Source organism: Ambystoma mexicanum, chromosome 2q (genome assembly GCF_040938575.1).
Source record: "Ambystoma mexicanum isolate Mex_15411 chromosome 2q, UKY_AmexF1_1, whole genome shotgun sequence".
Lineage (NCBI taxonomy): Eukaryota > Metazoa > Chordata > Amphibia > Caudata > Ambystomatidae > Ambystoma > Ambystoma mexicanum.
In genome coordinates, this window is record NC_090924.1 from 53515919 (window position 1) to 53543055 (window position 27137).

The 27137-nt window shown below is 46.7% G+C and overlaps 1 protein-coding gene across 2 annotated transcripts in view; it reads left to right on the forward strand.

The window, feature by feature from the left end:
• MGRN1 (mahogunin ring finger 1) overlaps positions 1 to 27137 on the forward strand; it is a 1054550-nt gene that overhangs the window by 976927 nt on the left and 50486 nt on the right. Inside the window, exon 17 of one of the 2 annotated variants that reach the window (XM_069646807.1) lies at positions 25535 to 25579. The exons of the other annotated variant lie outside the window; for it this stretch is intronic. Within the exon in view, the coding sequence (XP_069502908.1) occupies positions 25535 to 25575 (41 nt within the window). The 3' untranslated portion in view covers positions 25576 to 25579. The remainder of the gene's footprint in view (positions 1 to 25534; positions 25580 to 27137) is intronic. 2 annotated transcript variants of the gene reach the window in all.

The following is a 27137-nucleotide window of genomic DNA, read 5'->3' on the forward strand; positions in this document are numbered from 1 at the left end:
ACCTATATCACTATTGGACACTTCTTTTAAAATCTTTGGAAGGGTTTTGCTGGGGCATATCGAGTCCTGGTTGTCGGCGAGGTCTGTCCTTCCGGACATCCAATTTGGCTTTCGCCCTGGGGTGGATACTATGGAACAGAGCCTTAATCTCTACCTACTCGTATCCAATTAAGTCTTCTGTAGGGGGGGAAGGGGTGTATCTCGCTTTCATGGACCTGAGCACGGCCTTCGACAAGGTGGATAGATCAAGGTTATGATATGATATGATTGGTTATGTATAACGCGCTTAATACCCAAAGGTTTCTAAGCACGGACCCGGGGATCGAACCTGTGCTGCTCCGTGTCGTCTTGCTTCCAAGTCGAGCACGTTGCCGCTGAGCTATCCTCCCGAGACTGGACCGTGCTCCACTCTACGGGTTGTCCAGAGGATATTTTGGTGGTCTTACAGGCACTGCATACAGAGAATGAGGCGTGTGTATGCAGTGGTGTGGAGGGACACTGCACTGCGTGTTTTGAGTTCAGTTGTGGTGTCAGTCAGTGGTGTGTCTTAGACCTGATCTATTTCACTCTTTATATCAATAGGCTCCGAAAGGCTTTGGTGGACACAAGAACAGGCTATCCATATCTGGAGGGCAGGGTTTTTCCGGTTCTGGTTTATGCAGATGACACCGTGCTTATTGCCAGAACCCCAAGGGCCCCCCATGTGCTGGTCTCCGCCTATGCAGTCTTTATGGAAAATCTGGGGCTCAAAATTAATACTAAGAAATCTGCAGTAATGGGATGTACGGGATGAAAGAGTTCAGCGAAGATTAATACAATGCTCTGCAATGGGGAGATTATTCCCAGAGTGAAGGAATGTGACTATCTTGGGGTCAGATTCTAAGAGACAATCACTGCATTGCGCATATTAAGAAACAATCAGCCAAGTTCAGTCAACAAGTGGGAGGAATTTCCCGTTTTTTGTCCTGTTGCCAGGGACAGCCTTTGGATGTTGTCCTAAAAATGTACTCCTCTCAGACGAAAGCAGTCACCTTGTATGGAGCACCACTTTGGGGTTTTCAGAAAGCCCCCTAGATCCAGGTGAAGGATAAGTCATTTTTTAGAAGGCTATTGGGACTGCCGGGATCCGCTCCCTGTATCTCTATTCATAGAGAACTGGGAATGGAATTCTGGGAGGACCAGTGGGCCTTAGCTCCTATAATGTTTTGGATCAGGTTTTGGGCAAATGAGTATGCATCTTTATGCCATTTCATCATTTGGTCCTTAATGGCTAGGTACAACTGGTGGAAAGTCTCATGGCTCTTTTATATTGATGAAACATTGTCCGTGGAAATATTCGGGCCCTCTCACCCCAAGCTAATTTGTTGGCTATAAGTCAAATGAGATCCTACAAAAGCAGCTTACAAGAAGTGTTTAAGAGGAAAAGAGATCTCAGGGAGTTTGCCACCAATTCTGATAGAGCGCACGTAATGATCAGCCTGGTGGAGGACATCCAGCCCTATTTAATTTGGGACTCCACTAGGAGAGACCATTGGCTGCTCACTCACGCCAGATTTGATTGATTGCAGCTGAGGGGAACCACAGGTAAATGGAGTGGGTATCCAGATGAGGCGGGTAGCCCAGCGTTTGATGTTGCTAGAGAGGATGTGGTTATTCTTTTATTGTTTTGTCCTGCCTTTAATAATATCAGACGGTCTACTTTACTGCCGGTGCTTATGTCAGCTAACATCCATACCCATAGGCCGGCAGTCGTATTCCTTTTGACAGCAGACTCTGTTTTGACAACTTGGAGACTATTGCTATTTCTGAAAGGAGCCATGTACCAAAAAAGGGGCTGCTCAATGAATTGCCCTGAAAATATTGGCCACCTATTGAATAATCTGATGGAGTAATATACCAATGAACTGGGAGTATTTTGCAATTCTCTTTGCCCCATCTTTTTAAATATTCCTTTATGTTTAAACCCTATGAATTGTTATATATGCGCTACATTGGATTGAATCTGTATTGGTATGTATGACCTTTTTCGTATGTATGTGATTTTATCCACTTTTTAGAGAGATGTGTTTTGATTGGTATTTTTATTTTTGGCATATTGTATTTTATATGCAAGTAATTTTATCTGATCATGTATTGTGTTATTGCATTTTGTATGTGTTTGATGGATTATTTTGATCCGAATAAACATTGATTGATTGAATGACAAACTACTACTACTATTATTTGTGTAACATCTTTGGTGTGGACATTTGTTTACTGAATGTTGCGAGTTATATTGTATCTGACACCACCGTCCTGAGAGTTGCCCTTTTCTGCTTGGAGACATTTACCACAAGGGAATCCATGATGCCTTAAATGTGGTTCAGTTGCTCTCACCCCTGTAATATGAATTAATCCCAACATTGGCACATAAACCTTTCAGGTCCAACATAACCACAGTGTTAGAGAGCTTTGAGCTAACTTGGCAGTGGGACCTAATCTGATATTTAACATGGAAATGTTGAATTCTCCTTTGTCAAGTCATTTTGGACTATCACATTAGAAAGGCTACTTGCTTCAAATGCTCATCACAAACCATTTTATAGCTCCTGAACATTTTTCAATATGTGAATGTTGGAATGAATCTGTTTTACTGGTACTATGTGTATCCATCTAGTCCTCCTGGAATACAAGGAAGACAAGGAACATATTCACCCAAGTCATATGGCACCTGCTGGATTGGTCATTTACCCAAGAGAGCTATGATTTCCATGGTCTCATACTACTCACGATTTTCCCCACCACGATACTCCCCCTACGGGATCCCTGCCCCCATTTATTTTCTCCCTACCATTTTGTTACTCATTCTCTTGTATTAGCCAAGCTAGTGTCGGTGGCTGTTGTGACAAATTGCAGGAATTCCCCCTGCATAAGGCTAGGCAGGTGAGTCCATCCGCAACACCCTCCCTAGAGGTCGAGGCAAGTGGGACCTCACCGGGAGAGATTCCCCCTTTTGGTGACGGGACTCCCGTTCCTGTGAGGAACTCCCTAGAATAAATCTAAACAATACCTCTTTGAATATACCTTATGAAGACTGGTATGAAGAAAAGATCAGTTTGTGTTGCTGTCACCAGGAAACTGTAAATGTTTCTTTAAATGAAAAAGTCCATGTGACTGGGAGGAAGATGATATTTAGGGAAGGAGAGACGCTTCCTGACAGAGAGAGAGAGAGACGGACGTGCCCTGGGAAGTCCCACAACTATGTCACGCGTGAGAGGATAGGAGGGAAAATCTTTGAGTTGCAAATGGGTTGGAGGGCAGATATAGAAGTGAAGCTGGATGTGCAGCATCCTGTAAGCCGAGAAAAAGGAGAAACGGAGTTAGATTCACTGCATCTTGACATTGGGAAAATGAAGGAAAGTTGGACGCACAGCATCCTTGAAGCACAGAGAGAAAAATGGAAAGTCATGTTGTAACTGCAACAAGCTAGTGGTGGACCGGGGGTCCTCTAAATAATGCTGTCACCACTCCATGATGGAAGACGTGGAACCTACCGGTATTGAAGATACCACACAACCATCCTGGACAACGACAAGAAGAGAGAACTAACCTGAGTGAATAGAAGTCTCGGTAACGTTATCCCTAAAGAGAGCAGGTAACGGGGAAAACTGACACCCAGGGTAGGGACGGAAAATCATTATGGGACCAATCATACTGGTCCCAGTAAAGTCCAAGAGGCTGTAGAATTAAAGACCGCAGGAGTGAATGAGAATCATTGTGGGACCAATACTAATCGTCCCAGTGAAGTCCATAAGACTGTTATATTAAAGCCCACAGGATTGAGCGAGAATCATTACGGGATCAATCATGCTCGTCCCAGTCAAGTACAAGAGTCTATAATTTTAAGACGCAGAGGAATGAATGATGGGATTAGTTATGGGACCAATCATGCTCGTCCCAGTAGAGATAAGGCGATCAGAATACTGAAACCTAAAGAAGCAAAAGAGAATAAATATTGGAATACACTTCATATCAGTTAAAGGAAAGTAAGAACATAACAAAGCACATTTACCAAAGGGAGAAGAAGCTAATGCATGTTAAAGTATTGAACACGTTGCATAAACTGCTCAAAAGAGTCACCAAAAATCAAGCATGGAATAAAGTTTGTGGAAAGCAAACAGCCCAGGAAAAGGGAGCCATTCTCCTGTCCGTAGTTGTCATCTTAGTGGTAGGGCCAGTTGAGGTTAGTTTGGACAGTGGACAGATTCTGTGAAGACATTCGCTGACGACTGACTAGCACCATAGCTAGTTTTGTTGGGTAGGTACGCCTTCTATTATTGGGAGAGAGAGTAATTTTTTCCTTTGGTAAATAAAGAAAATGGTTAAATGTCTTATCAGAGTCTGTGTCCGTCTGACCCGCCACACTATCCAGGGACATCTTTCATTACTTTCTCCTTGTTTATCTGTAAAGAAATAGTGCTCTTGAAATCAACTCTAAAGGACTTGCCTATTTTGTATAGATTGCGCAGGGCCTGTTTAATGATGTATGCCTTTTCAGGTTAAGTGTCTTATTGGTGCCCCACTCATTTGCAAGCAGCCAGATCTGGTGTTTTTAGGGCCAGTCGACACACACATTGTGCATCCTGCTGTTGACACTCTTGCGACCACCTAGAATTTCGTTATCATAGAACCAGTCCTGAGACCACATAAACCTTTTGGACACGTTTTGTTTGAATGATCGTTGTTGCCATCCGATTTAGGATTTTCTTTGCGTGGGACTGTCCCCCAAACTGAAAAGACTATGGCTGGGGGGGGGGGGGGGGGCAGATGATCAGGAAAGAAAAATGACTCTACATGTTAACTCTAAGTTTGTGTTACACTTCTTTCACAGTGACCCAACTACCACCCTGTTTATTCCTTCACTTGCATGCACATTTGGTCAGTGCTATGCATACATCCTGGACTCATTTATGTGCTTCACTATATGCTACAGCCCCATAATTCATATAGAAGGGACATCCACATGGTTGTGAAGGAGGGAAAATACTTGGGTATACACATTTTGACTATCTTTCGCACATGTGAGTTTCTGTTCTACTGCTTTTTTTGCACTTTCTCTTTATTACAGTGTTTCTCTTCTTACTTTTTTGTTTTTGTGTTTGCAATCTTTGTAATAGTTTATATTGTTGCTTCACTGAGTTTAAATGTCCATGTTGTTATTCCTCTCTGTTGATGTTTGTATATTTGGGTTTGCTTATTGCATCTTTGTTATTTTCAATTGCTGAGTCTCTGTTCGAAGTTCCTGTTGCTAATTCATTCTGGGTTGAAATGTATTTACTCATTTCTATATTTATATATTATGTATTTAAAAGTGTATATTTACATCATGTCAACAATCGGAGAGACTGAATCCAATTTGCCTGTGCTGGGGCTAATTTTACTGTCTGGAGTTGCAAGGGGTACCAAGGAGGTGAGACACTTCCCTGATGTGTCTCTAATCTAGAGAAATCCCATAATTAATTGTTCCTTGAAATGCACTCTGCACCTGCCTTGCGTTTAATGTACCATTTGCAGGACACTAATTTAATTTGCACACGTTTTTAATGGACGCAAGCCAACCCGTGTTTCAAGTTTTGCTCTTCATCAGGGCTGTAAAGTTTCTGATAGTATTGCTTGTCGTTTTAACAAACAATTATAGGTTAGTCCAAAGAGTAATGGTAAGGTGTGTTTAAAAACCCCATGTGGTTAAATACACAAACAGTCATGAAACAGTCATGAATAAGGCATTGTTAATCATACATTTGAGAGAGCGGTAGAAAAAAAAAAAGAAATAATGAATGAATGGAGAAAATGAATGTGACATCAAACATTTCCATGCCAAGATAGTTCGTTAAAAATGAGATTTACATGTGTTTTCAGATTCTACAAAATAAATCAAGAAGGTGGTCAACATAAATATGGCATGTTCCAAATATATCATGCTAGGGGTATTAATGGAAACTGTTTTATAGAAGTGATTCAAACTTCAGTGCCATTATGGTCGAGCCGATATGAAAGGTTGAAACATAGAAGGATCAACTAAGATGTAATGTCTGAAAAGGAGGTACAGACAGCGCCATCTTAGCTTGTGGTTTGACAAATGGTTAATATGCGGAAAGAGGCAATACTAGCATTAAAATGTGTGACCTATGGGTCACCAGTTTAGCAACAGCAATTATATTTACATTGTATCGCTGATAATGAATTATTAGTTGCGAAAACCTTTACATTTTAAGGTTTTCAATTAGAGGACATGGTATCATGTAAAACGTTACTCCAATTGTTCTCTACTGGGCTCTATTGGTAGTTTCTAAAAATAGGGAGAGGCGTGCATTGTGATTTCCTGTCCCTAATTACAAGTACCAATTTTAATTGGTTCAAGAGTGATGAATATAGCATTTCCTGAAACACTATTTTTCATTGAGACAAACCATTGCGAGTTCTAAGCTCAGTTATAATGTATTATTCTGAAAGGTGGAGGGAGGGACTGGGTGTCATGATCCGCCGAGCACGCCCTTTTTGGACTTCATGGTCCATGATGCACCGCGGTGTTTACTCCGCGGTCCTACTAACATGGCCGGCGCTTCCGAAGCGCTGTGCGCCAGTCCTCTCTTGCAGTGTTCAACTTCCTAGAAAAAGGCCATGCCTCTGCGGCGCCGCGCATCTCAACGCCACTGCTTGGTGTAGCTAGACGTGCGTTCCGAAGTTAGCTTTGCTCTCCTAGTTATCCTATTTTTTCTTCCTTCCTTCCTGGTATCCATTACCCTTCCCCTTACCTGTTCCGTGGACTATTCTTGGAAATTCCTCGCGCTCTAACTCGGAGACCGACTCCTTCGAGCCCTCTCGTCGGCATCCTGGTTCCTCGTCCGGAGACCATGTTTGATCGCCCTGAGCTCGTATACAGTGCCCAGGAAAGATTGCTCGAATTCCAACAAGGGACCCAGGACATGGTCACGTATGTGACACGCTTCAAACAGCTTGTCAAAGAGGCTGATTGGTCCCCGGAAGCCAGCTTTCGAAGAGGTTTAAATGAGGAGATAAAGGACGAATTAGCCAGAGTAGCTCTCCCCAGCTCCTTTCAAGCCCACATGGATCTATCTCTACAGATTGATTTCCGGATCCAGGAAAGGAAGGCGGAGAAGAGGAAATCTAAATCTAAGTCTCCTAAGCCAGTCACAAACTATCCTGGTCCTAAAGAAGCAACCACTATTCAAGCCTCTGAACCTGAACCAATGCAATTAGGAGCCTTCCGAGGACCTATTTCCCCCCCAGGAAAGGACCCGTAGGATCAACACTGGGCTATGCATGTATTGCGCCTCTGACAAACACCTTGTAAGGGAATGTCCTATAGCACCACCTCGGCGTTCGGGAAACACCAGCTCCCGATCCTAGGCAGAGCACAGCTTCGGGAGAATGACATTTGCTCCTCGTCTATTCCCTCCTTGAAATCTCCTGGACAGAACACTCTTGTGATCCTGCAAACTATCCTATCCTTTTCCAAAAAGGATTCCTACCCCATCCTGGCTTTAGTGGACTGTGGTGCCATGCGCATTTCCATAGACCATGATTGGGTTGTTGAACATCACATACCACAAGAAGCGAAATAAGTTGTCCAGCCGGTCGAAGCCATTGATGGCAGACCCTTGTCTTCTGGACCCATAACCCACCAAACCAAGGACTTACTGTTGTCAGTAAATAATCATCAGGAAATTCTCAAATTTGACATCATTTAATCGGCTCATTATCCCTTGGTTTTGGACATAACGTGGTTACAGAAGCACAATCCCTACATCATTTGGGCAGCAGGGTCCTTGTTTCTCGGTTCCGAACATTGCATGTCTCATTGTTTATCCCTTACCACCTTGTCTAACCCTTCAGAAGATCTCCTGGAACCACAGCAACCCTCAGTAACTGTCTCCAACATCATCCAGATTCCCCAAATTTACCAAACATACTCAGATGTGTTTTCATCAGCCATTGTTCAATCTCTCCCACCTCACAGACCTGAGGATTGTGACATTGATACAGAGCCTTCTGCTGTGATTACCTTTGGAAGAATGCTCATTTTGTCTGAACCAGAAAAAAAGGCCCTCTGAGAACATTTGGACACCAATTTAACAAACAGAACTATTCGACCTTCCAAGTCCCCAGCTGGTGCTTCTCTCTTCTTCGTCCCAAAAAAAGATTCCAAGGAGCTTAGACCATGTTTGGATTACCATGGCCTCAACCAGTGCACCCTTAAGGACCGCCACCCACTACCTCTTATTTCAGACATCCTGGAGGCAGTGAGGGGTGCTGTTATCTTCACTAAGCTCGATCTCGGGGGTGCCTACTATCTCATTCGTATAAAAGAAGGCGATGAGTGGAAAACAGCATTCAGAACTCCCTTTGGCCACTTTGAGTACCTGGTAATGCCCTTTGGTCTTGCTAATGCCCCCGCTGTATTCCAGCGCTTCATGGATCGGGTTTTTTCTGACATGTTGTTCCTTTTCGTCATTGTGTACCTAGACGACATATTGATTTACTCCAAGGAACCCTGGAAACATCAAGAACGCGTTAAGGCAGTTTTACAACGTTTACATGAACATAAGCTCCTAGCCAAACCCGAAAAATGTCTTTTCCATGTATCAATCGTTCACTATCTTGGGTTTGTTCTTAGCGCCAAGGGCATCGGTATGGATACTTCCAAGGTTGATTCCATCCTGTCTTGGCCTGTTCCTACTACTGTGAAACACATCCAATCCTTCCTGGGGCTTGCTAACTCTTACACGAAATTCATACCCGCATTTTCTGACATTGTACACCCTATTGTAGCACTTTTGAAGAAAGACACTCCGTTTCAGTGGACCTCGACTCAGGAGTCGGCGTTTCAACGATTGAAATTGGAATTCACTCGGGCTCCCATCCTAGCTCAACCTGATACAGACCGACACTTCCTAGTTGAGACTGATGCATCCGATTACGCCATCGGAGCAGTCTTGAAACAGGAACTTGATGAAAAGATGGCACATCCCATTGCCTATCTATCTCGCACTTTGACTCCCAGCGAAACTCATTATTCCGTCCTGGAGAAGGAGCTGCTAGCCATCCGACAAGCCTTCACTGACTGACGTCATCTACTTCTGGGAGCCAAACACCCAGTACAAGTTCGTTCAGACCATCGGAACTTGCAAGTCTTACAGTCCCTCGAGTGCAGAAACATCTGACATGCCCGTTGGGCCTTCTTTTTTGCCCAATATCAGTTTCAAATTCTTCACCTTCCTGGAACACATAACATCATAGCTGATGCTCTGTCCAGACGTCCTGACTATGAGCCTCTCGGAGCACGCTCCTTTCCCAAGATGTTTCCTGACTCAGTAATTGTAGCCCAAGCCATTTCTGTCCTGGAGGACATTCGTGCTAAGACACCTTCTTCCGAACCCTGGAAGGATTATGAAAGGAACAATCTTAGGTACCTCCAGCAGAAAGATGGGTATCTTTTCAAGGAAAACCGGCATGGCAGTACCCACACAGGAACTCGGACAAAAAATCACAAGACTATGTCACGATACCTTCCATTCAGGACATCGAGGTATCACCACAACCCTTCATCTTCTACAAAGACAGTTCTGGTGGCCACGGATGAAAGATGATGTAAGAACCTATATCCAATCCTGTGCAGTCCTGTATTCAGAACAAACATAATAACAAAAGACCAGCAGGTCTCTTACACCAACCAGCAATGCCAACACGGCCTTGGGAAATCATCGCCACAGACTTTATCGTAGAATTACCCCCATCCAGAGGATACACGACCATAATGGTTACAATTGATCTGTTTACTCACATGGCTCACTTTACACCCTTGTTCAAGCTACCATCTTCATCAGAATTGGCTGGTATTTTCCTGGAACACATATTCAGACTTCATGGACTGCCTTCCAAAATCATCTCTGATAGAGGCCCTCAATACATATCCCAATTTTGGAAACAACTATGTCAAAAATTGGGAATTCAGCGTGCGTTGTCATCAGGATATCGCCCACAAACCAACGGAGCAACAGAACGACTCAACCAGACTTTAGAGCAGTATCTTTGTTTTTCCACCAAAATCCAGGATGATTGGTCACTCCTGATTCCTGTAGCTGAGTTTGCTTACAACAATTCGGATCATTCAGCCATCAAGACCAGCCCATTCTTCTGTAGCCAGGGATTTCATCCTTCAGTTCTGCCATCTAGCCTGCCTCATCCAACCCCAGTCCCTACGGTCGATTCCTGGATCAAAATGTTAATCAATGTCCACAAAGACGCAAAGAACGACTGGAAAAGGCCAGGGAAGATGTCAAACGTTATGCAGACACCAAAAGAAGACCAAGTCCTCCTTACGCAGTCAGAGATAAGGTTTGGTTGTCCTTGAAACTTCTTCCACGGCATCTACGACCAAATAAATTGGCCCTAAGTATTATGGACCCTTCTCCATAAAAGAAATCATCAATCCAGTAGCCTACCGACTCCAGCTTCCGGATTCATGGAAAAGGATTCATCCAGTCTTCCACACTTCCTTGCTGAAACCGTTTGTGCATTCTAAACGAACTGCTCCTAGGCCCCCTCCAGTACTCATCAATAAACAACTTGAGTTTGAGGTCTCCAGGATATGTGATTCCAGATACAGACGCGGCCAACTCCAGTATCTGGTTGAATGGAAGGGATAGCCTCCCAGTGAGCGCACCTGAGAACCAGTCTCAAACATGAATGCCCCTCGCCTGTTACAAAGTTTGTTCGGATCCACCCAGACAAACCCGGTGGTGCCGGGCTTAGGAGGAGGCATGCTGTCATGATCCGCCGAGCAGGCCCTTTTTGGACTTCATGGTCCATGATGCGCCGCAGTGTTTACTCTGCAGTTCTACCAACATGGCCGGCGCTTCCGAAGCGCTGTGCGCCAGTCCTCTCTTGCAGCGTTCAACTTCCTATAAAAGGCCACGCCTCCGCTGCACCGCGCGTCTCAACGCTACTGCTTGGTGTAGCTAGACGTGCGTTCCGAAGTTCGCTTCGCTCTCCTAGTTATCCTATTTTTTCTTCCTTCCTTCCTGGTATCCATTACCCTTCCCCTTACCTGTTCCGTGGACTATTCCTGGAAATTCCTCGCGCTCTAACTCGGAGCCCATCTCCTTCGAGCCCTCTCGTCAGCATCCTGGTTCCTCGCTCGGAGACTGAACACTTCCGTTTGGAAGGCTGCAACCTCACGCTGGACTCCGTAGACCCCCCGTCCAGGTTTATACAAGTCCCGGACAGTAAGGAAAAAAGAAGCTAGGCCCAAGATCGTCACAAGAAAGGAAAAACAGGTGAGAAGGGGAGAAACTTGTGACACTGGGGGTGGGGGGTTCCTGTGTACATGGCAGCTTACTGGAAAACTGTAACATTGTCTAGGATTTTTATTAATCCATACATCTGATTAATATAATGGGTGCCAACAGATGCAGAGTTCATAAATATAGATTTCATTGCTATTGCATATATATAAGTTCTTAGGTTGTGGCCTTTGTTTTAGTAAAGCATGAACTTCATAGGATGTGAATATAATCATACCGCCATTTCCATAGCCATGAAGCAATAGAATGGTATAACGTGTGTCATAATATTAAGGAATTGAGTTTCAACGGATTGCTTTTCTCGCGCCGATTCCTAATTTTGATAGATATCCATCACCCTGCTCTGCTGCTTGGAAACTTTTTGCCTGGTGGCGTAGTGGACCTCGAATCGTCGTCGATCCGTCTTGCCCGGCTCTTGTACCTTGGCTCCAGAAGGGACGTTGGGTGTCGTATACATAGCACGTCACTACACCCCATGCTTCAATTTCTTTTTTCCGTGCGCTTGCACGTTGCTTCGGGAACACAACTTCGGGTTTACTCAAAGTTTTTTTAAAATTAATTGCCGTTTTCCTCAGAAAACCTCAACGCAATGTCTCACAGGATTTCAGGCTTCAACGATGCTGCGATTGCGATGCCAAAATGTCTGTAAGCGACCCCCATGACGTGTCTGTGGTGTCTAGGTGTTGGCCACGACACAGAGGTCTGCACGTGCTCGAAAATGCAGCCGCAATCTCTACGTGAGAGGCCTTGGGTCGACCGTCTGCAAAATCTCCGGCGTGGTCTCTTCTCCGGTGTTCCGAGACTGAGAACCTCTCCGCCCGAGAAGGGGAAGGGGAAAGGAAAAACATCGCGAAAAGACCATGAAACGGTCTAATTCCAGGAGCCAATCCTCGTTTTACTTGCGGAAGAAGCGGCACCACCGTCATCGGCGCGAGTCCAGCTTGTTGTCAAAATGACGTAAACCCTTGGTGGGGCCGATCACTCGGGAAGAGTGTGAAAGTTTTAAAATGTCTATGCTTGAAATGTTTAGACAGTAAAGTCCATTAGGGGCGGCCCCGGCCCGCGGCCAGCAAGCTTTAGCGGTGAAAGCGGTGCTTGGTGCTCCCAACCCCATGCCAGCCACCCTGTTGACGTCAAACGCCTTTAGCCGTCACACCTACTAGGCATCAATCGCCAGAAGGCCACAAGGCCGAGGCCCACAGCGTCCATCGGCCATCTGGGTGTCCCTCGGTGACGAAAGAACCATCATCGAAAGCTGCCTTGGCTTAGAAGCCTATTCCGTTGGCAGTCAAGGCCTCTGCGCCGACAGTCAGAAATGGTTTGTTTGTACCGCTGTCAAGAGCGGGGTTCTTTGACTCGATGCCCCGATGAGCAAGTCGACCCCGTTTACACTGGAGACAGGGGTGATGATTATTTTGATGACCAGGCCGATTTATTGGCCCTCGCTCAAGGTCTACAGGACGCTAGCCTAGATACTTCCCCAGACCTTGAGCTGCAGCAAAACCAGCCCTATACTGCTGCTAATGTCAAGTTCAGGGCTCTGATTGACAGGGTTGTTGACACCCTTGGTTTGAAGTAGTCTACCACGCCGCTTCAAAAGTATGAGCTCACTGATATCTTGGACGAGGCTCCCACAGTTGAGCATAACATGCCATTTAACCCAGCCATTGCGGACCCCTTATCCTCCTTAAAGCAGCAGCCTTATGATATGATATGGCATTTATAACGCACCTATACACAAGTGTTTCAAAGCGCGACGAGGCAAGGGAGGGGGAACAGAGGGAAGACAGAGACAGCGATCTTACTAGGCCAGGTGACATTGAGATCGCGCAAGTGCAGGCGAGGGGGTAAGGGGGAGAAGTGCGGGGGGAAAGGGAGAGGGGGCAGTGCAGTACATAAGATAACCATCAAAAAATAAATAAGATCAATAAAAGAAATAAAGACAATAAATAAGAAGTGCGGCCAGCAGGGGGCAAGTGCCCGATGTAAGGGCAGATATAAGGTGTCAAGTGCTGGTTAGGGGGCTGTAGGGATGCAGAAACAGGGCAGTGCAGGTGTGCAACTGACGGGGTGGTGACCTGGGCCCGAGATCAGAGGGTAGCTTGGTAAACCAGTGCAGTTTCAGTTTCAACCAGGAGGTCAGCAGGGGAGCAGAGGAGAGAAAGCAGAAGCAAAGAGGAAGATCTTGAGGTGCTTCCGGAACCGGAGATGGTGCACTATTCCCCCCTTAAATGGCAATTTTACAGGGAATTATAGGCTGGCATAAGGAGACCCTTCTTTCCTCACCACATATATACAGGATGCCACTATTTCCACCAGACCAGCGGCATCCACTTCCAATCTGCCTCCGGACAGAGAGGGAAAGAAGTCGGACGCATTGGCAGCATGGCACTGAAAGCCACAAATATAGCCTGCGGATTCGCAAAATACTCCTTTGACCTGTGGGAAGCTATGGAACATGCTGCTGAATACGTCGCGGAGGGTGCCATGCAGGACGGTTTTTAACAGCTGGTGGAGAATGGGAAGGAGGTGGCTAGGAAGCCATTGCAAACGGGTCTGGACGTAGTGGACTGCGTTGGCCGATCAATGGTACAGCAGTGGTAACGAGGCAGCAGGCCTACCTGAAAAACTTCTGACTTCTCTTAGAATGTGCAGAACAGGTTGCTAGACATGCCCTTTGAGGGAGACATGCTTTCCGGTCTGAAAGCTGACAAATCCTTGTAAAAGTTTAAAGAATCCAAGTTGGCTGTTAAATCACTGGGCCTAGTGGTGCAGCCGGCCAAAACTACCTTCAACTTTGCCTCCAGAGGTAGGGGTTATAGGTGTTACGTACCCTATGGCAGGAAGGCACAGCTCCCGCAAGCCAGGCAGAGGCTGAGGTGCTTCTCGCATCCCTGAATGGGCAAAGGGGCTTCTAGAGGTCAACAAGCAGCAACAGTGGCAGGGGTGCCCGCACACTCTAAGCCACTTTGATTCCCCTCCACCCCCCACGATGCACCGGTTGGTGGATGGTTTGCAGGGTATTGGCCCCAGTGGCAGGAGATAACCTCCGTTGCCTGGGCCCTGCAGTTAATTCGGTGGGGCTATAATTTGCTCTTTCTAAAAAGACCACTGGACAGACCCCCACTGCCCTCAATCCAACCGGGACAGGAGCTCCAGGAAGAACTGAGAGCCCTGTTATCGAAGGGTGCCGTGGAAGAGGTACCTCCTGGACAGAGGATCGGGCTAGTATTCCCGGTATTTCCTGGTACCCAAGAAGGGAGGAGGTCTCTGTCCCATTCGGGACCTCACGGCTCTAAACAAGTTCCTGAGGAAAGACAAATTCAGGATGGTGATGCTGAGAGAAATTCTCCACGCGCTTGGATTTCCGGACTGGCTGGTGTCAACACACCTGAAGGATGCTTATTTCCATGTGCTTCCGCTCCAAGGGTCTTCACCAAACTCATGGCAGTTGTCGGGGCTCACCTCAGGAGATCCGGAATCCATGTATTCCCATACCTGGACTGGTTGATCCGGGGGAAGTCGGCAGGGCAGGTTTTGTCTAATCTGGAAGATACCTGCCTACTACTGCACAGGCTGGGCTTTCCCCTCAACTTGAAGTCTCTTTTGAAACCAGGTCAACGGCTGCAGTTCATCGGAGCAGTCCTAGACACTCGTGTACGGAAGGCTTTTCACCATAATCCAGATGGTGCAATTGTTTCAGAACCACGCCACCATACCAGCGGCTTCCTTCCTCCGCCTTTTGGGTCTTTGTGTTTTTCTAGTGCGAGAGGCCAGGCTGCGCATGAGATCCCTTCAGTGGCTACTGAGGGACCAGTGGTCTCAGTATCTGGGAGCACTCACAGACCACCTGTGTGTTCAGCCAGGTAGTATCCAGTTAGTCTGCAAACTCGGCTGGTAGAACACGCGCAACAATCTAATGGTGGGGGAACCCTTCTGGACTCCTTGGCTTCAGGCCCGAGTGGTCACGGATGCGTCTCTGAGGGGTTGGCGCTTCCACTGCGAGGATTTGCAGGTGAGCGGCTTCTGGTCTCCATTAGAAGCCAGATGGCATATCAACAGGCTGGAGTTGCGGACCATCAGGGCCTTTGCCCTATCTCTCAGAGGGAAGCAAGTGCTCCTCCTGACGGACAACACGTTGGCCGTGCACAACCTCAACAAGCAGGGTGGTGTGCACTCCCACCCTATCTGCAGAGGCAATAAAGCTGTGGTTCTGGTTACGGGAGAACCAAATCTCTGTCTCGGCAGTTCATATGGCCGTGACGGAGAACACCTTGGCGGATGCTCTGAGCAGGCATGGCACGGTCTCACAAGTGGGAAGTGTGCCAGGAGGTATTTGCTCTCTGGGGTAGCCCAGCAGTGGATCTGTTCGCCAGAGAGTCCAACAGGAAGTGCAAACAGTTTTGCTCGAGGGAATACGCAGCGAACAGTGCACTGGGGGACACATTTCTGGTGGATTGGACATTCCCTTTCCACTACGCCTTACCCCCAATTTGCATCATACCTTTGGTTCTCTGGAGGTTGAAGAGATTTCGATCCACCATTACATTTATTGCCCCGGATTGGGCGAGGTGGACGTGGTACTCCGATCTCTGTGATTTGTCTTATTTACGGGTTGCCTCAGCTTCCGGATCGCCTGACCCAGTCGGAGGGTCGAGTGCTCCACCCGACCCCAGATTCCTTAAACCTTCATCAGTGGCTCTTGAGAGGATGAGGTATGATCACTGGGCCTAATGCTAAAGGAGGAATCCCGGTACGACACTTGAATACTGATAAATCACAAGTGTCTTGTTCTATCTAATCCGGGGTAGGATAGACATTGACAATAAGGAAAATAGAACCAAGGCAGACAGGTTGAGTGAGAGATAGCTACAGTAGCAGAATGGAGTGGCCACTTGCAAATAGCAATTAAAATACTCAAGTGTAATACATTGGAGCAAGGTTAAAACAATTATTACATCAGCATTTGTGTGACATAGTAATCACAAATCAAACAATTTTGTAATTTCGACACTGGATGTCAAAAGAATACATTAACATAAAGACTTATTGTTGAGCAAACAATGGAAAACAAATTGAGTACAAAAATTCAGTGGTAAATCACTGTGTACAGTTTACAGTAATTTTACATGTGATTCAATATTAATAGCTCTGCAGTTCTCCAGAGTCATCAAGTCTCATGACTGGGACCTCAAAGAGGAGGTACTTAAGGTGGTGCTAGCTGCACGCAGACCTTCTACAAGATCTCTGTGGGCTTGCAGGTGGTGGCTTGGTGCAGGGAGGGCAAGATTGACCCTATCTCTTCCCCCACCACTACAGTGATGGAGTTCCTTCTGTCACTGGCCTCATCAGGCTTTCAGGTTAACAGTCAAAGCGTATTTGGGGGCCCTGTCTGTGTTCAAAATGTCCCCCGACCAAGGTGCCTTCTTCACTATTCCGGTCATGGCCCAATTCCTTAAGTGCCTTCTAAATAGGTTTCTGCCAACCCCCTTTGTCGTCCCAGATTGGGATCTTAATCTGGTTTTGACATACTTGATGGCAGCTCTGTTTGAGCCTATGCACTCATGTTCTTTACGGCTGTTATCCCTTAAAATCACATCTGCCATGGGGGTTAGCGAGTTGCAAGCTTTGTGCTGAAAACCTCCTTTTCTAAGGCTCTTTCTTGAGAAAGTCTCTTTCTCAAAGTCAGGCCTGGGTTCCTTCCTAAGGTGGTTTCAGAGTTTCACCTGTCCCAGTCTGTCAACTTGCCTGACTTTTACCCTCCTCCACATCCCTCGAAAGAGGAAGAGCGGTTCCACCGCCTTGACCCGAAGAGAGCCTTAATCTTCTATGTTGCGTGCACATCCAAGTTTCGGAGCTCAGACCAGTTGTTCGTGGCCCATTCTTTGTCTCGAAAAGGTCTTGCCCTAACCAAACAAACCTTATCACGTTGGATTGTTTTGTGCATATCCTAATATTACCAATAGGCAGGCAGGGAGCTTCCAGCAGGCATCAGGGCTCACTCAATCAGAGGAGTTTCGACCTCTGCAGCCCTCCAAAGAGGGGTTCCTGTTGGGGACATATGTCGGGCAACCCATGGTCATCCTTACATACAATCACCAAGCACTAAGCCTTGGATGTTGCACGGGGAGCTGATGCACGGTTTGGTAGGGCGGTTCTACAGTATCTACTGGTTTAAATCTTTCTGCCCTCCTCCATTATTCTAACTGCTTGGGGAATCTATCAAGATGAGGAATCTGCGGGAGAAAAGCAATCCATTGAAGGAGAAATTCTCCAGCATTGGATCTTTCATGGATTCACATGCTTAGAATATTCCCCGTCATCAGGCTGGGAATCCTCAGTAAATTATATAGACCTTTTCCATAGGAAAATTTCGACACTTTTGTGTCCTATCTATGTCATTTTGGGCCGCGTACGCCTGCGCCACTAGGACGTATGGTATAAGTAGCCCCACTCCCGCGGCTCCCTCAGATTTCAACCGTCTTCCAAAGTAGTGGGATTACCTCGAATATCTACTATTTTATTAGGTTGTGCGTTCTTCTTCTTCTTCAACTTTCTTTTCGAAGAATGTCTGGAAAGGCGTTATTTCGTCCGTGTGCTACATGCGGTCTTAAGAAAGTGTATGAAGGAGACGGGCATATGGACTGTATTTACTGTCTTCACCCTCATCATACGGCGGAAACGTGTGAGATCTGTCAGGGCTTCTCACAAAAGACCCTAAAAGACCGCAACAGATGCCTGGTTACTTGGCTCAATGACAGAGCGGGTGTGTACCCGGCATCGGAGGTGGGCTCTACAGCCTCGAGATCTAAGTCTCCTGTGCCCCCTCGTCGCTCAGTGTCGGCGGAGCCTCCGGCGAAGAAATCATGTTCATCTGAAAAACGCCCCTCGGAGAAACATCCTGCGAGGTCCTCCTCTTCACATAAGGCTTTGTCTTCTTCCTCCTCATCTAAAAAGGAGAGCAAAGACTCATCGAAATCCTCCTCAGGAGACCGTCATAAGTCTACCTCGAGTCGAGAGTCCTCGTCCCACAAGTCGAGTTAAAAAACGGCGGGAACGCCTCAAGGCCCTGAGCCACAGACTTCATCGACGCCTGCTTTGTCTTCGGTGACGGCTCTTGCTACGGCTATTTCGTCAGGTCAAATGGCGCCTATGGAAAAGATGTCATTGTCGACGGTGGCCCCGTCGGTGGGATGGCAACCTTAGGTTTTTGATCCAATACCGCCTGAGGCCTTGCTGCAACCAGAAGCGGCTTTCTCCATCTCGTCGTCGGCGGAGGATGACCGGGGACCGGTCGCACATCCAACTGATCTGGGATTACAACCAACTGGTTCGGTGTCGTTCTCGAGTGGAAGTGCCATTCCAGTTACCTCTTCCTTACTGAATCCCCAGGCAGTTCTGTCCCTGGAGGTGTTGAACACATTACAGAAGCTGTTGGAGCGGTTGGACACACGGTTACCTCAGCTTAATGTCCCGGCAGTGTTACAGGCTTCGCTGGTCGTCGACGAGCCAGGCCCGGCTCCTCGCCCTCAATCCAGAATCCCTACCACTTACCCAGTTCAGGAAGATCGTTCTCGTCCACAGGAAGGAGAACTGTCAGAGTCGGAACATGAAGGGTCGGGTTCAGACATCTCGTTCTCCCCCTCAAGGGACCCTACATGAGACTCTGAAGCGGAGATGGAAACTCCAAAGAGTCTGGCGCAGCCATCACCGCCTGATGACGTGGGTGCTTTCCATGCCATGATGGGTAAGGCATGTGCGGAGTTTGGCCTAGTCCCAGAAGAAGAGAAAAAAGATTGTTTTCTTTTCGATCATATGGGCAAGAGAAGAAAATCGATATTTGCTATCCCCATTTTAGACCATGTCTGGCAGGAGGGACTAAAAACCATGTGTCATCCTTTTTCGGAACCGGCAGTGAAAGGTCGATTGGAAAAGAAATTCAAGGCTCCGGAATCGACTCCCAAGTGCTTGACGTCTCAACCTTCGCCGCAATCAGTGGTTTCCGCGTCGGCGGCCAGAAAGGCAAGGTTGCAACACAAATGCACGACCCCGCCAGACAACGAAGCCAGGAGACAAGATGCTTTTGGGAAGAAAGTGCTATCAGTTGGAGCGACTACAGTTAAAGCAGCTAACTCCCTGGCTATTTTGGCCAGGTATGATAGGGAGATGTGGCATCGGCTCGATCCTATCTTGGACCATTTGCCGGAAGAACACAGTAAAGCTGGCATGCTGCTCGTACGGGAGGGCAAAGAGGCTTCCAATCATTCCTTTAACAGTGCTGTCGACCTGGCGGAATCAGGCTTTAAGCAAATCAACAATGGCGTAGTGTTACGAAGGCAAGCCTGGCTTAAGTGCACGACGTTCAGACCAGAGGTACAATATAAGGTAATGGATATGCCGTGCGAAGGAGAACACCTGTTTGGGGAGAAAGTGGATGAGGCCTTGAAGGGCACGAAAGAAGATTCTGACAAATCTCGTTCCCTTGGAGCCATCCAGAGTGGTAGGAATTTTCGTTCCTTTCGTCCTTTCAGAGGAGCATCAGGTAACTCCCGGTTTGGATCATCTAGAGACTGAGGTGTCAGCAGACCCTTCTACTCTTCCCAAGGCTACAGACGTGCAGCCCAAGCTACTCGTAAAGGCAGATATTACCAAACCTCCAAACGACGAGGCGCATACTCCTCGTCGACGAAGGATAAACAGGCCAAAAGCCAGCAATGACAACTTACAGGACGTCCTGGGGGCAGAGTGTCTCGTCACGTCGACGAGTGGGCGCGCATAACAGACCAATGGATTTTGGACACAATCCATCTGTGCCATTCTCTACAGTTCAAGGGCAAGCCACCACGCATTCCACCGGTGTTCTCGACGCAGCCGCACCTTCAAATACTAATGCAAGAAGTGGCGCTTATGCTGCAGAAAGGGGCTATAGAACTGGTCCCGGTGGCAGAAAGAGGACGGGGAGTGTACTCCCGTTACTTTGTCGTCAAGAAACCCAATGGAAAATGGCGTCCCATTCTAGACCTACGAGCTCTCAACAAACTGCTAAAAAATCTAAAATTCAAGATGCTTACACTCCAAGAGGTGATCCGTTCGATACAACCGGGAGATTATTTGTCGTCACTAGACCTTCAGGACACATACTTCCATATCCCGATGCGTCGACGCCACAAAAAATGTCTACGGTTCGTCGTCGGACGAACCCACTATCAGTTCAAGGTCCTCATGTTCGGACTGAAATCTTCTCCCAGGACGTTCACGAAATGTCTGGCTCCAGTAGCAGCCTGGTTAAGGAAAGAAGGTCATCATGTGTACCCTTATCTGGACGATTGGCTAGTGAGGGGATTGTCTCCGGAAAGGACACAGGAACGTCTGAATGCCACCATGTGCCTCCTACAACGTTTGGGCTTCGCAAAAAACTCTGAAAAGTCCTCCTTATTGCCATCAAGGACCTTGGTCTTTCTGGGGGCGGAGTTCCAGAAGCAGTCAGGACTGGTAAAGCCATCCGTCGAAAGGGTTCTGAAACTACAGCAAAAAGCATCGGATTGGGAAGTCGACACCAGAGTGTCAGTGCGAAGGTACATGTCCCTACTGGGGACCATGTCGTCCTGCATACCCTTAATCAACAATAGTCTCTTCATGAGGCCGATTCAGGAATTCTTGGCGGATCGATGGACACAGAGTCAAGGGCGCGTTGGTCGGACAAATTGACCATCAACAGCACACTCGTACAGTCGCTTCAATGGTGGAGAGTTTCCATAAATCTGATAAAGCGAATGCCTTTGCTGGAACCGGTGTTCCAGATGACATTGGTGACGGATGATTCTGGATGTGGTGCTCATCTGGATTCCCTACAGGTTCAGGGACGTTGGTCATCGGAGGAGTCCGGCCTTCATATCTATGTGCTGGAGTTAAGGGCAGTGCGTTGGGCCCTGAAATCTTTTCTTCCACGAATAAAGGGATCAGTGGTACGGATTATGACAGACAACACAGCAACCATGTTTTATCTAAGGAAACAGGGAGGAACTCGCTCCAGAACTCTGTTGACCGAGGCCCAGGAGATCTGGTATTGGGCCCTTCAGCAGAAGATATATCTATTGGCGTTCCACTTGCCAGGAGTCAAAAACGTGCAAGCAGACTCTCTCAGCAGGGAGATGAATTGACTACACGAATGGGAACTGAACGACCAACAACTACACTGTGTCTTCGAGAAATGGGGTTGTCCGGCCCTCAATCTCTTTGCGGCGAGAGACAACAGGAAATGCCCACAATACGCGACCAGGTGGCCACAGCAAGGCTCACTAGGGGAAGCGTTCTCTTTCCCGTGGACGGACAAGTTTGTGTATGCCTTTCCCCCGTTTCCGCTCATACGTCGGACGGTGCAATGAATCCAGATATCCATGTCGGGTGATCCTGGTGGCTCCGTACTCGGCCAGACAAGTGTGGTTCTCCGATCTACTCCATCTTTCAGCGGCAGAACCAATGAGGTTCCAGAAAAACCCAAACCTTCTGTCTCAAGAGAAAGGGGTTCTTTGGCATAACGACCTGGGCAGCCTCAGTCTGACAGCCTGGCTCCTGATTTCTCTGAGTTTGGTACGTTAGAGATTCCAGCGGACTGTCGTCGCATTTTGCAAGCGGCGAGGGCGCCGTCCACGAACGCTTCATATTCATACAAATGGAGGAGATTCTGCATATGGTGCGCAGGTCAACCAGGTTTGGTCCCGGTTAATATCACACCGGAACAGCTTCTACCATACTTGCTACTCCTAGCTCAAAAAGGCTTGTCTGTTTCATCCATAAAAGTGCATCTGGCTGTTTTGTCACTCAAAAGCCGGGAAACCGCTGGAGAAGCGTCCAAGGGCCCATTCGACGAGATCCACTTCTTCGACAGCATTGTGGTCCGGAATTGCGCTGGGAGATCTCTGTCAGGCGGCTTCCTGGTCAGTACCACACATGTTTACCCGGCATTATTGCCTTGAGCAGCAACATGCTGAGGATACACAGATGGGTCGTGCAGTCCTACGGCACCTGTTTCAATAAGGTAAGCCCCAATTAAGGGGTCTTATCCTTCGGCTAATCTACTTTTAAGTGTGGTGTTTTCACTGTTAAGATACTATAGTGTGATGTTGTGTCATGATAAATGTGCATTATGGTTATTGTGATATTGGTTTGCATACACACCTCCAATGTTGGGGGATACTGCTATACAATCTATTCTAAGCATGTGAAGCCATGAAAGATCCAATGCTGGAGAAGGGAATAGTTTCTTACCTGTAACTCCATTTCTCCAGCATTGGTATCTTTCATGGATTCACATGCGCCCGCCAGCCTCCCCTGGCATGCAAACCAGATGTCCCCCCATACTACTTTGGGGGTCAAAATCTGAGGGAGCCGCGGGGGCGGGGCTACTTATACCTCTACGTTCTAGTGGCGCAGGCGTACGCGGCCCAAAATGATATATTTAGGACACAAAAGTGTCAAAATTTTCCTATTGAAACGGTCTATATAATTTACCGAGGATTCCCAGCCTGACGACGGGGAATATTCTAAGCATGTGAATCGATGAAAGATATCAATGCTGGAGAAATGGAGTTACAGTTAAGAAACTATTCCCTTACTCATCGTAATGATCTTTCTATGGATTCTTCTCCTGCAGATTTTTCATCGACCCTCCCATTAATCCCTGCTCCGAAGGTTCTGTGGCCAGTTGCTTCTGTCCAAACGAGAAGACATCTGCTGATGGCTCTTAGATGACCGCTTCTGTCTCATTCAACAAAAAATTAAAAAAATTATTTCAATTCCTGTTGTGTGGGATCGCGCTGTTGGGATGTATCCTTGAAGTTTTTTTACTGGCTGATTAGCCTCCTTGTGTAGGTTTTCCTTCTGCAGTGTTCAAGCGTGTGGGGGGAGGGAGGAACTGAAGCATGGGGCTTAGATGCATACGACGCCTGACGTCACTTCTGGAACCGACGATCGAGAGCTGAGCAAGACGGGTAGACGGTCGACGGCTGAGTCAAGGTCCACTACGCCCCTTGGCTAAACGTTTCTGAGCAGCAGAGCTGGAAGATGGATATCTATCAAGATGAGGAATCTGCAGGAGAAGAATCAATAGAAAGACTATTACGGTGAGTAATGTCTCTTATGCATGAGATGCTTGGAAGCAATTCATGATACCTGTTTTACGATGTTTCTAATGTATTCAACTGTGCTAGTGTTAAATAAACAATGTTCTATTATATTGGTTAATCATAGATATAAATAATGCACATAATATGGAAACATGATACAACTGTTAATACAAAGGACTCTTAATATTTTGATACCTGAAAGCATGTTTTTAAAATTGTTTGATTCTTTGTTGTTCCCTAAGGTGAAGTCATAAAACATTCAGTTCATTGTCCTTATTAATGCCATTCTTAATGGCGCTCAGTTAAAAAATGAGTCTTGCTTCTCTTTTCCTCTGTTTCTGTCACATTCATTTTCTCCATTCATTTGTTATTCTTGATTTTCTTTTTTTCTTCCCCCTCTCAAATTTATGATTTATATAATTAACCATTTAATGATGTATGGCTGTATTTAACCACATGGGGTTTTTAAATGCACTTTACATTTACTTTATGGACTGATCTATAATTCTTTGTTAACACTGCAAGCAATACTATGAGACACTTTACAGTCCTGATGAAGAGCACCGTTTGAAACACGTGTTGGGTTGTGTCCATTCAAAACATGTGCAAATTAAAGGAATTGTGTCCAGGAAATGGAACATTAAATGCAAGGCAGGTGCATTTCAAGGAACAGTTATTAGTGTATCTTTAAATCGCTATAGTCTAGTTTTCTGTCACTGATTCTCTTTTTTGCCATTGAAGTTTTTTCACAGAAAAAGGAGCATGCAGAGTCAATGTGATCGAATAACAAATTTCTTACAACCCTTGTTATTTGTAGTAAAAAAATGAGTACATGACTTACGAGCAATGCAAAAACAAAGAGGTGATGGCTGGAAGAGTCTCCGATTGTGCACCCAGCCTGAAAACATCAAAACTCCTCTATGCTGTAGCATGCATGAGTTATAAACCTTTGACTATCTTTTGAAATCTATAGAATGTGTGTGGGCTAATTTAGGGGGTTTATTTTTTATTTTTTATTTATTGAGCATTTGTTAGGCGCCTATACAACAGAATTGTGTTCCCAGGCGCCACAAGGCTAAGTGGGGAGAGAAAAAGGGGAATTAATAATGCCAAAACGGCAAATATACAATTGTGGTCATTCGGACGTGCAAGGGCAGTGAAAGGAGGTATAGGAGATAGGGATGGGTGGGGATTGGATAAGGAATGGACAAGTGCTGGTGGGGGCTTGGGAGGGAAGTGCCAGGGAGAGCCAAGGAGGAGGCCTCAGGCTAAGTACTAGGACGGACGAATCCTAAGGATGTGATGCACAGCTGCCAAGCATGGGTACGCAGGGGGCAGTGCATTTGGGGGCAGGAGGGTGGTGCTGGTGTTGACCGGGGTAGGGGGCCACCGGTCTCAGCGGCAGTGGGGTAGTTGGAAAGGAAGGGAAAGAGGTAGAGTAGAGTAGAGCAGAGTTTTGAGATGTTTCCGGAACTTAAGGAGGTTCGGCTTAAGTCTGAGAGGGGCATTTTGCCTTTTGAATGTACATAAACGTCTTAATTGCCTATGGGGATTGGCCTATGCTCTGTCCTACAGCACTCTAGGGGTGACATCTTAAAGATGTGCCTGCCAAAGTGATGCATGATTACTCTGGACTGTGTGAAGGTTAATGCAAAGCACTGCTGAAAAAAGGGGCACCAGCTCTTCACTTTTAATTAAAATCTGTCCTTTTCCAAGGTACACAAATTGGGGGTACTACATGCTTTGCTTTCTGATAGAATTCACAACCTCAGGGGCACATGTCTCCTTTCTGAAGGTGTTCCAGTTAATCGCCCATATTTATATAAACTGGTAAAAGGAAGTGGTTGATATTCAAGGTAGATAGAAGGGGTGTGTTTCTGTGCTGGACGCCATGTGGGCTTTGGCTATACAGTTTTGAGTCTTTTTCTAGCAACCAATACGCTTTTGTGGCATGCATTTTCTGCTGTGTATGGCAATCTGCTCTGATTTCTTCTCTAATGTGTCCTTCCTTTTCTGTCTTTCTCTTCTTGCTGTTCTGGCCAGCACTAGGTCCTGATTCCTGCTCTATTGGTATAGACGAGTAACATGGTATGTTTTTCTTTTTTTCTAATGCGTTGTTTGTTTTAATCTACAGATTCCTTAGCAGGAATGGACATTTTAGTAAGGCTACTAGGAAGATGAGAATGTAATTGTAATGCAATGGGCCAGACTACTTACAACCTGTAATACTGTTGAGGAAAACCAGAATTTTAGAATGAGCTGCACAAACTTGTTACTTAGTCTAAATCTGTCAATGACTGACTTCACCTAGTCTTAAAGCGACCAAGTTTAACCCTGATGTGCAGGAGTGCATTCTCGACCTGCCCTTTGAGGGGGCGGGGGGACTTGTTTCACTCGACCACGGACAAGGAAGGTGGCAAGAAGAAAAAGAGCTCGCAAACAGCTAAATCCTTGTTAATCTTGACAAAATCGATGCCCAAGGCCTATAGTCGAAGTCACCAATGCTCTGACAGGACCTGTACCATCTGTGGTTTCAGGAGGGACACGCTAGATAGCCCGACCTGTCTCCGAGCCAGCACAGGCGCAAACAGCACAAATCCTGTCACAAGGGATTTTCCAGTCCCCCTCCCAGGCACCAGCCTCAGAGGGTAAGAAACTGTGATGATGCCATCCAGGTCCACAAGACGATGGTGGGGGGTAGGCTTGCCCTTCAAATCCATTCCTGGCAGGCAAGGTTCACTGACCCCTGGATCCTCTCTGTAGATTCCACAGGTTTCCATCTGCCAATTCCTCCATCCACACTTTCCTCACCTGCACTCCCACAGATTGGGACGTCCACTCTTTTGGTGGAAATCCGCTTGCTCATAGTGAGTCACGCAGTGGAGGAGGTTCCAGCTTTACAGCTTTACAGCGAGGCCTGGGCTTCTATTCCCGGATATTTGCCATTCAGAAAAAGAACCAGGCTGGCCTGAGAGTTGTTCTAGACCTCTCTTCCTTGAGCCTTTCCCTACCCCTTCAAAAGTTCAAGATGGTTATTCCAGCACTCATCGACTGTGTGGGGGAGACTGGATGTGCTCCCTTGATCTGATGGATGTTTACCTGCATGTCCCTATTTAGGAGCCCCATTGGTCCTTCCCGAGGTTTAGGATTATGGGCTTTCATTTTCAATACCAAGTCCTCCCTTTTGGCCTCAATTCAGCCATGAGGGCCGTTACAGGATTAATTAACTCGGTAGCATGCCTGCTTAGGGTGCAGGGCCACCACATTTATCCATACCTCGACGACTGGCTTGTCCAAGCGTAATCTCCCGAGGCTGTACAGCGCACAGCTTCAGCACTTATGCACATGCTGTATGATCTGGGGTTCTCAATCAACCTCAAGAAGTCGCAGTTAGTCCCCACTCAGTCCTTAACATTCCTGGGGCTAATTTGGGATATGAGGGTGGTGAGGATCTTCCCATTAGCAGACAAGATCACGGCAATCAGGAAGGCCACCTGGCATTTTCTCAGCAGATCAGTGACCTCAGCATGGTGGTATCAGCACTTGCTTGGGATAATGGAGGCTTGTCTCCTGGCGATGCTGCACATAAGACTCAAAATGAGGAGGCTGCAGCCACATTTCTCAGCCTCTTGGAATCAGGAGACAG